The sequence below is a fragment of the Malus sylvestris genome, chromosome 5, assembly GCF_916048215.2.
Source record: "Malus sylvestris chromosome 5, drMalSylv7.2, whole genome shotgun sequence".
Lineage (NCBI taxonomy): Eukaryota > Viridiplantae > Streptophyta > Magnoliopsida > Rosales > Rosaceae > Malus > Malus sylvestris.
In genome coordinates this window covers 36,483,228-36,493,820 of record NC_062264.1, presented here as the reverse complement: position 1 = coordinate 36,493,820, position 10,593 = coordinate 36,483,228, and the positions used below count along the sequence as shown (strand labels likewise).

Sequence of the window (10,593 nt, the reverse complement as noted above, 5' to 3'; positions counted from 1 at the left end):
GACCCAATCAAGATCGGAAATCTAAGATCGTGTGGGGAAAGAAAACCCAAGATCGGATGGGCAGAGACCCAATCAAGATCGAAATTCTAAGATCGAGTGGGAAAAGAAAACCCAAGATCGGATGGGCAGAGACCCAATCAAGATCGGAAATCTAAGATCGTGTGGGGAAAGAAAACCCAAGATTGGATGGGCAGAGACCCAATCAAGATCGGAAATCTAAGATCGAGTGGGAAAAGAAAACCCAAGATCGAATGGGCAAAGACCCAGTCAAGATAAAAAAGGTAAAAAATTGATTAAGAGTAAATTCAAGATTGAACGGTTTTTTAGATTGATAACGAAAGTGAAATGTTTGAAATATTCCCACAAGAGGAGTTTGAAATGGAAAATCACCTGTAAGCTAAGAGGCCACTTTGAAACGAGAAATCATAGGTTTGGTGAAGAAATTGAGCAGATGAAGTGAAGGAAAATGAGGACGGAGGAACTCAAGGTAATGACATATAAATATATACGCATACATGTGGAGAGATATATGCAAATATATGAGAAGTGCAGAGATTTGCATGTTGTACGCAAAGGTATGCCTATGTTGCGTGTAAGAATGTGCCCATATATGCCAATGTACCCAGATATATGCATAGATATGTCTGTGCAAGTCTGGCAAGGATGTGATGTCTGCAAAAGTGTGCATATGTGTACGTGGGTGTGTGTGAATATATCTATATAGGAAAGCAAGTCAGAGTCAGAATATATATATATATTTAGAAAAGTAAATCTGCTAGGGCCGGACTGAATATATATATATATATATATATGTAAATGCAAGTCAAGGTGTCAGTATGTATATGTACATATAGGACAAAGAAAGTCAGGGTGTCAGGTCGGAATGCATGCATATATATATATATATATGCGTGTGTGTCTGTATAAAGGCAAATGGGTGCACAGACTAGGCGTATTCAGCGAGAGGGACGCGCTTTTACACTTCTGTACTGCAGCTGCTACTTTCGTCAGTTCAACAAGATGGGATAACGGTTCACGCAATAGATACATATATGTATAGCCTGTCAGACCACCTACTCAGTCAAATTTGTATATGTCAGTCCATTTTCGTAGTGTCAGTCCTCATATGCAAGTCCTCGTACGCAAGTTCTTGTACGCAAATCCTAAATCATATCAGTCGACTTTCGTAGTGTCAGTCCTCATATGCAAGACCTCATATGCAAGTCCTCGTACGCAAATCCTTGCTCGTAAATCCTCTTTCGTAAATTCTATCAGTCCGTAAATCCTCGTTCGAGAATCCTCGTGCGCAAATCCTCTTTCGTAAATTATGTCAGTAATCCTCTTTCGTAAATTATGTCAGTAAATCCTCATTCGTAAATCCTCGTTCAAGAATCCTCGTTCAAGGATCAATTGGCTCTGTAAGTCAGGCGAACGAAGCGAAGGTTTTGGTAAATTCACCTTCAGTAAATTTATTCTTAGAAAAAGCAACTTCCACAAATTTGGCCATAGCAAGAAGTGTTTAAAGTTTTAGCTTGGCTTAAAGAGCACAGTTTCAGGGCCTCACGAGATCGAAAAACGCAGTTTTCCCCTATTTTACATGCGTAAAAAAGGGAAAAGGGGGGCACTGTGGGAGAATAAAATCTTGTTTCGACTCATGGGCCAATACGATCATCCAAGGAAAAAGTATTGTGCAAGATAAAAAGCCCACAAGAAATATGCGCGAGGGAAACGCGCCCATAAAACTACCCCACTATGGAGGAGAAGTGGGGGAGGAAGACAGGTCGTGACGGATGACCACGAAGGAAGTGGAAAATGAGGAACGGTCATGGTACTTGATCCTCAAGCATGCGATCCTATAAATAGGGAGAGGAGCCAAAGAACCAGGTACGTAAAGAACACCCGAGAGAATCCAGAGAATAGGAACTAATCGACTGACTTGAGCGTCGGAGTATCTTCTGTAGGTACCCCGCCCGGCCAAAGCTGCGGAGGAACATTATTTTGGGACACTTCGAAGAAGGATTCGGCGAACGTGAGGATTGCGGTCAACAACTCTGTGGAGGTATTTCTCCTTGTGGGAAATCCCGCTCCAACACCAAGTGGTGCTTGTGATATTTGTTGTGGTATATATATATCGATATAATTGTGTCAATGATGATGGTGATGACGAGCGTACATGGTCAAGAAGTTTTTCAGTCACTGTCAGTTTTTAATTATTACAATGGTAGTGAAGATGTGATAACAATGGTTAAAGAGTTCCAGGAATAGCTATATAATATGGCAAAACCTTGGAATTCATGATACTTTTTGGGAAGATTTCATTGTTCAAGATATGAGAAGGAAACCATTGAATAGAAATTTTCAATATGGTTTGAATTATTTCTACTCAATCCCAAATTATGAGTATGAAGTGATTCAGAAGCATTATCTCAAGGTAATTGTTATTGAGGGAAAAATATTGGTGCGTGCATGGTTTATAAGAATGTGGAAAATCAAAAGTTCTTTGTATTGTTTAGTTTCTTGGAATTTTTCAAGTTCTTCAAATTTATTGGTGTTAAATTGGATGAGTGGAAAATGTTAGTTGGACATCCGAAAGATTGAGGAAGACCAAACAAAACTCGAGGATGAGTTATTGCGCAGTGGAAGCGTATGACACGGAAACTGGACTCGTCAAATTATTAGATGGTGCATTCATCATATTTAATTAAAATTTTGTTCAATGTTTCATTTAAGGTCATTATTAGTATTAAAATAAGTTTATGCACAGTTTTAAACCGTGGTTCATGTATGATCATTAGTAAGGGTTAGCCTACTCATGGAAGGTTGTTCCATGCCTAGACTATTTAAAACCCCTACTCATGTACGGAAATAATCATTCAAAAATTGAGAATTGCTTTTAAACTTGGTTTAGTGATGAATGTTTTCTTCTTATCCTTAGACTCTTATTTGGTGAATTCCTTTGAATGGCGAGTTGTTTATCTTTTGAGTGTTTACTTGTGGTTTCTCTTTGATCTCCATTATCCTGTGTCACTCTACCTCTCGTCGCTGCAAACCAGAGTTATAAACAAATGTTTCCGTTCTTGTTTTAAGTCTTTTTTCAGTTGTTAATTGCTATAGTTTTGTTCTTATCTAGATTTTGTTGTCTGCAATGGATGTTAGATAAATTAGTTAAATTATCGCTACTAAAAAAAATTACCGCAAATAATCCTCAATTGCGTTGTCAATGGCCCCTCTTTTCTCTCTTCCAATCTCTTTCATCAATTATGATATATTTGCTGCTCTCTTACAGACGCAGGAGACTAACTATTCAAAGTCTCCGCTGCATATCGATTTTCCAAAAACTAATCGGTGTACCAAGACTTCCGCGGCTAGCCATCTCATTCATGCATTCATTATCATCGGCTCCCACACGGCTTCATTAGAAAAATTCCATAGAAAAATCTTTGTATTTTCCATTAGTGAAAAACAAAATAAGAAAGCGACTAGTGTGACAACGATGATTTTGAGTGTTAATAGTAATTCCCTTGTTTAGAAAATTTATAAATAACGACACAACATTCATCCAAGTAGAGGCTACCAGCATGTGTGGTGTAGGCGATGGACTTGTCAAGGGGGTTGTGAACTCCCGCCTATAAATTAGTTGCTAAACATCATCACCAGCAAAGCAAAGAAAATTGTGTCTAATAATGGATACCAACTATCACCTTAGTATTGCTCACTATTTGCTTCTTTTGCTTTTGGTCTCTTCCTACATGCCGAGTACCACCAAACTCTGTTTCTGTTTCGATGGTGATGAACTTTCAAGCACTGTGAAAACAAATTTATGCATCTACGAAGAAAGACAAGCGCTTCTCATCTTTAAAAAACATCTTGTTGATCCTTCCAGTAGGCTTTCCTCTTGGGTGGGTCGCGACTGCTGTCGATGGGAAGGTATTTCATGCAACAACAGCACTGGTCGTGTCGTGAAAATGAACCTCCGGAATCCACATCCGTATCCTGATTATTATGACGAGTTGGAAGAGTCAGCTTATAAAAAGTCTTGCTTGGGAGGTAAGATAAATAATTCTTTGCTTAAACTGAAACACTTAAATTACCTAGACCTAAGCAAGAACTTTTTTCATAGCAATGAAATTCCTAAGTTTTTTGGGGAGCTTAAAGGTTTGCAATATCTCAACCTCTCATCTGCATCATTTGAGGGAGAGATTCCCCCTTCTCTTGGTAACCTGTCAAGCCTAAATTTTCTTGATCTCGGGTTGAATCATGACTTATCTTCCAGAAATTTGAATTGGCTTTCTCACCTCTCTTCCCTAAAATACCTTAATCTCAAACACATGAACCTTCGCAGCACCGGAGTCAGTTGGGCATATGATATTACCATGCTTCCTTCATTGTTAGAGTTACACTTATCTTCGTGCCAAATTGAAAGCATTCCACTCATCTCACTACAACACATTAATTTGACATCACTTTTGATCCTTGATTTGTCAAATAATATGTTTAGTTCTGCATTTCCCAGCTGGCTTTTTAATCTTACTAATCTCAGAGAACTTGATCTAGCCTCGAATAATTTCAGTGATCCTTTCCCAAGTGAATTTGCAAACTTCAAATCTCTGGAATACCTTGATTTATCTGATACGGGCCTAAAAGGTCAAATTCCCAAGGTCATTGGAAATTTGTGCAAGCTAAAGTTTTTAAGCCTTTCTAACAACAATTTTGATGGGGGGATTGAAGAGTTTTGGAGGCGTTTCTCAAATTGTCCAAATAATTCAGTAGAGTCACTAGCTTTGTCAAATTGTGATCTGCATAGCCAACTGCCGGCCTCCTTAGGAATGTTTAAAAGTTTACAGAATCTCAACCTCCGTGAAAACTATTTGTGGGGCTCAATTCCAGATTCCATGGGAAACTTGTCATCCTTGAAAACATTGGACCTCGCTGAAAATAACATGAACGGGCCCATTCCAGATTCCATTGGAAATTTGTTATCCTTGGAAACATTGGACCTCTCTTTTAATAAGATGAACGGCTCCATTCCAGAAAGTCTGGGACAACTCTCTCAGCTAATTTCTCTATATCTGTCTTATAATTCATGGGAAGGTGTTCTAACGGAATCCCATTTCATAAATCTTACTAGACTACAAGATTTTCAAATAGAAGTTCAAGTCATTGACCTACCCATGTCCCTTGTTTTTGACATGGCTTATGATTGGATTCCTCCTTTCAAGCTCCACACAATTAAGATCACAAATTGTCGGGTGGGTCCTAGTTTTGGGGTATGGCTTCAATCTCAAATTGAACTGATTGACGTCACTCTTCGTGGTAATGCAATCATGGCTTCTATACCAGAGGAATGGTTGTTGTTATCTTCCCAACTCGAAAGTTTGGATTTATCTAACAACCAATTTTGTGGAAATTTCCCTTCACATTTGAAATTTCCAAGTCTAAAATATATTGATTTGAGTCATAATCAGTTGGAGGGTCCACTCCCACTTTGGTGGTCCACTAATGTCACTTACCTTCTTCTTGGAAGCAATCTATTTTCTGGGTCAATTCCCTCCAATATTGACCAGATGATGCCCAATTTGAACACTCTCTCTCTTTCGGAGAATCATTTGAATGGCACTATTCCTCCTTCTATTTTCAACATGCAGCAATTGGAAGTCTTGTCTTTAAGGAGCAACCAACTATCTGGAGAATTCCCTCATGTATGGATTGCAAAGAGCAATATTTTGTATCTAGATGTTGGTCAAAACAGTCTCTCTGGCAATATTCCCACTTCATTGGGAGTATTAAGTTCCCTAACAGAATTAAAGCTCAACAACAACAATTTTAGCGGTGAAATTCCCGATTCCTTGAAAAATTGTTCTAGTTTGAAGAGTATTGATCTTGGAGACAACAAATTATCTGGTAACATACCTCTATGGATAGGAGGATCAAATGTATCCTTATTGTCTAGGCTACGATTACGATCCAACTATTTTAGTGGACATATTTCCCGACAATTGTGCAATCTTCGCCACCTTCATATCCTTGACTTTAGTCACAACAGTCTTTCGGGTACTATTCCCATGTGTTTACATAATTTGACTTCACTGGTGGATGAATCAGATACACAATCTATTGGTTATGAAGAGCAAGCCACACTGACACTAAAAGGACGCGAACTTGTGTACAACAAGACTTTGATGTTGGTCAAGATCATTGATCTTTCTTCAAATAAGTTAAGAGGTGAAATCCCTGATGAAATAAGTAGTCTCCTTCTACTGGGTACATTGAATTTGTCCAAGAATCAATTGACTGGAAAGATCCCCTCCAAGATCGGAAACTTGCATTTGCTTGAAACCCTTGATCTCTCACACAACCGCCTCTCGGGACAGATTCCTCAAAGCTTGTCATCTTTAACCTTTTTGTCCCACTTGAATTTGTCTTACAACAACTTGTCCGGAAGAATTCCTTCAGGAAATCAGCTCCAAACGCTCAATGTTTCTTCCATTTATATGGAAAATCCATTGTTGTGTGGTGTTCCTCTCTCAAATAAGTGCCCTGAAGATAATACTTTCCCAGCTAAGGATGCAAAAGACAAGAATGAAGGTGGAAATCAGGATAAGTTGTGGTTCTATGTCAGCGTGGTACTTGGCTTCATAGTAGGCTTTTGGAGTGTTTGCGGTACATTGATCTTAAAGACATCGTGGAGGTATGCCTATTTTCAATTCTTCGATGACATCAAAGATAAGGTGGCACTAGGAATTGCATTGGAAGTGGGTCGTTTCCAAAGAATGTTTTCTGATGTTTGATACTACTATGTATATGTGATGTTTTTTCTTTTCTGCTTTGTGTTTTTTGCACTTGCAGCTTATGTATTGAATAAAACAGTTTAATCTTTCAATAAATGTTCCGACAAACAATTATGTATTAACCTGGAATTAATAAAAAATTATAGTTTGAATTTATCAATCGCGTAAAGCGAACTATATATATGTGACGGTATCCATTCAATGTTGCAAATTAACAAAATAACACTTTCTTCATAAAGTAGATAAGAGTAGACCAATTTCATCACTATGGTTCTTGAACGAGCATTAAATTGATACAAACCAGCCGTTTGAATGATCTACTTTGAGCAGCGTTCTTTCCATTTTCCGTACCGGGTTCAGCACGATCAAGAGCCTGTGGGAAAAAATATGTAGATTTTACAGATTTGTCAACGCAACCAGGTAAAACAGCAGATAACTTATATGCCACACTCTAATAGACTAAAGGCTGTATGTCAGAATGCAAACTACGGTCAGACTCAACATAGTTTGTCTCCCCAGTCCCAAAATTCAATCCTCTGCATTCGGCTCTGTCACAGATGGGATTCATTGCAAACTAGGGGTCAAACCTAAGTGAAAGAATAGCTGCATCCGATCTCTTTGCTTGTGATACAAAATACTGATCAGTCAAGTTAACAAAACATGTGCATGTACTGAGAGACAAGGGAGGAGGAGGGGGTGGAAGAAGGGAACACAAATTCCATTTTTCATTCAAGTTCTCTTTTCTCAGGGTAAAATCAATTTAAAAATTTTAGAACGGTGGGGGTTAATATAGAACCACTCAAGATACTATCAAGCAACTGAAGAAATACAGATAGTGTAGCTTAAATTATACTGGAAAGAGAAAATTCTACCTCAATAAAAGCTTCCACCAACGTCTCATCCTTGTATGCATGAAACCCTCTGAAACACTGCAAAAGAATATGCACAAAAAGTGATTGAGATCAAACATATCAAATGAAGAAATACATACACATTAATCAGTGAAGACATAGTACGCTTCCAAGCTGCATAGACAGACAGAACAAAAAAGTTGTGGAGGACAAGGACTAACAGCATGAAAAAGAAGTTAGTCCAACATTACTTATAAATGAAGTTTGGAAAAATTGAACGACGGGCTGTAAACAAGAGTAAATCAGACAAAGCAAAGCATATACGACAAAGAAAAAATCTTATTTCATGCACATAAGATACTAACTTTATACAATTTCCTTATCATATCATATCCAGTCATCAATAGAAAGTAATATGACATAATATGTTTAAGTGATGAGGATAAAAGATGGAAGTAACAAGTTTAGGTGAAAAAGGACACACCTTAACATGGTAACTAATATAAGCATGAAAAGTTGATAAACTCCAAACTGTTCGATCCAATTTCTTGCCTTCCACGTAACAAGGAAAAATAACTGCACTGGTACACTGTACAATTTATTAAAGTGAAAATAAAAAAACAAACTGACCATTTCCCTGACATTACCAAAATTGACAAATCCTGGCAGACACTGCTCTCAGTGGGAGCTTCCCTTAGTTCTAAAGGAGGGGAAGGAACAAGGAGGGGGCATTATTAATTCCGGCCATACCTCTTGATTCCACAAATTCCTAAATGGTAATAAAACTATCACACTTAGCAATTAAAACACATCCAAACGAGAGTAAATAGATCCAAGGAAGCGTAGCTTGGAGGGTAGCAGCGTTTAACAAGCTAGCATATAGACTTCACATTCTCTTCCTGGGTAAAAAATTCACATTTCCAATTTAAGATTGTATACTTATCAAACCTGCAAGAAGGAAGTTGCGAGAACAATATCTATAGTCCTTGAATCTCATAGGGAACACTACCGTCACTTTGTCTGCCTGCAAAAAACATCGCAAGTTTTATCAGAATAAGTTTCTCCCGCAGTCCCTCTTAAGTAGCTAAAGGTTAGAACATAAAAGCTACAAAGAGCAAAATGATAACTTGGTAGCCTTAACATGTAATTTTACCTGAGGAATAAGGAAAAAGGACTTGTTTGGTCAATGCAAAAGAGCAACAAGCTCATCAGTATTGGACGCAACAGTCCCTGCAGCAAGCTTCTTCAGAACCCCTCGCAATGGAGCACCTAGCACCACTTCTCTTACAGATGCAATATTTAGCAAAAGAGGATGTCTGTACTCTAGGCAAAATCGACATCCACACAACAAAGTCAAAAAAAGGAAAAATTGGAAGTCAGCCAAAGAAAAATCAATAGATAAATATATAGAATTGGAATGTATAAGAAAAAGGAATGCCCGGAAGAGGATAATCTAGTAGAATCCAAATAAAGTTAAGACAATGTTGGGTTTTACACCAATGGACCAAGCAGTCCAAGAAGGGTTTTATACCAATGAACCAAGCAGTCCAAGAAACTAAAGTTATTTGGAAACAAGCCAAACTTGTCTAACAAGCTAATTGCATACTTAAACGCAATCACATCGAAAAGAATACCACCCCGACTTTTATTCATTGCCTTGACTGGCTTTAACAAGATCTCCTAAATGTTTTGAAAACATATACCCATGGCAATGGCAAGCTTTATAATGAACTTAGAAAAGGAACTCGTTGAACCTTCATCTGGAGGAGTTTGGAGAGATTGAGCTTCAAGGTAAGATTAAACCCATCTCTTTGGGGGTCAAGAATTTGAACCACCGCGTCATATGCAGCCTCTGTAGCTCCGGAGGGAGGGGCGCCCAAGAACACAGTTTCCGGAGGTGGAGTCGTTAGCGATACCAAAAGCAATAAGATATGTGGTTCTTCATTGTCACCTGCATAATATCAATGCCATTACACGACCCATCTAATCAAGACTGTTCAAAATTCGAAATTGAATCCTGGGCTATCACCTGAATGTGGTAGCGAACGTCGTCTAACTCGGCCCAGTGATAGTACCATACCAAAATGAGAGGTTGACAAGGAGGAAGAAGAAGAAGAATTGGACTGTTGAATTGGGAAAAGGGACGAACTTTTGGAGGCGATTGAGTGTCGAGGAGGAATCTTGAGTGGGACTGCAATATAATCATTGGGATTGAATTGGGTTTGAAGATTTGAGGGTTTTTGTGCGTAGGTAGAGAGAGCTCAGAAAATACAGAAATGGCTAAGATGGATCTACGGTGGAGAATTTGACATGGCGATTCAATCAGGGAGTAGGGAGTTCCAATCCAACAATGTATTTTTTTTTTTTTTTTTTTTTTTTGCTATTTGCTCCTTTTGAAATTTGGATGCCGGATGGTTGATGGTTCCAGTTTCGGAATTTTGTTATTAACTTAGGTACCCTAGCACTTTCCTATATTCCAAAATTCCTCCCTCTCTTCTTCTCACTATGCCACTTTGCGTAGTTGCTCTTGGCTTCCGAGGTCTTTGAGACATTCTACAAAATATATTGCTTCCATGGCAGCCTCACTAAGGAGAATGTCCAAGAATACACTAGATAGATTCATGTTTATAGTAAATAGAGAATGATTAAAATGAGAGAAACGCATTTACTAATCCTGTTTCGAATTTACTATGATCTCCACTAAATTTGAATGTTTGATAGGCCAGATAATCAAACATTTATAATTTAAATATTTACGAACAAAACAATTTTACATGAACTTGTAACATTTCAACATGTAATTATTGATGAATTTATCACTTCGCTAATATATCTTATAATGGAGTAAGTTGTGAATTTTTCACCAACTAGTTACTCGCCTTGTGATATTACTCTTTTAAATGTCAAAAAAGTTCCAATTTCAAAACCCGTACCCTATTAATTTAATGCATGTT

General features: G+C 38.0%; 1 protein-coding gene and 1 pseudogene across 1 annotated transcript; one reads left to right on the top strand and one right to left on the bottom strand.

Moving 5' to 3' along the window:
- The first annotated feature begins 3,581 nt into the window (after positions 1-3,581).
- On the top strand, positions 3,582-6,944 carry LOC126621585 (receptor-like protein EIX2). Its single transcript, XM_050290123.1, has one exon. The coding sequence runs from the start codon at positions 3,684-3,686 to the stop codon at positions 6,786-6,788; it is 3,105 nt and encodes a 1,034-aa protein (XP_050146080.1). The 5' UTR covers positions 3,582-3,683; the 3' UTR covers positions 6,789-6,944.
- LOC126621591 (actin-related protein 2/3 complex subunit 2A-like) lies at positions 6,918-10,162 on the bottom strand (annotated as a pseudogene).
- Between the last annotated feature and the right edge of the window lie 431 nt (positions 10,163-10,593).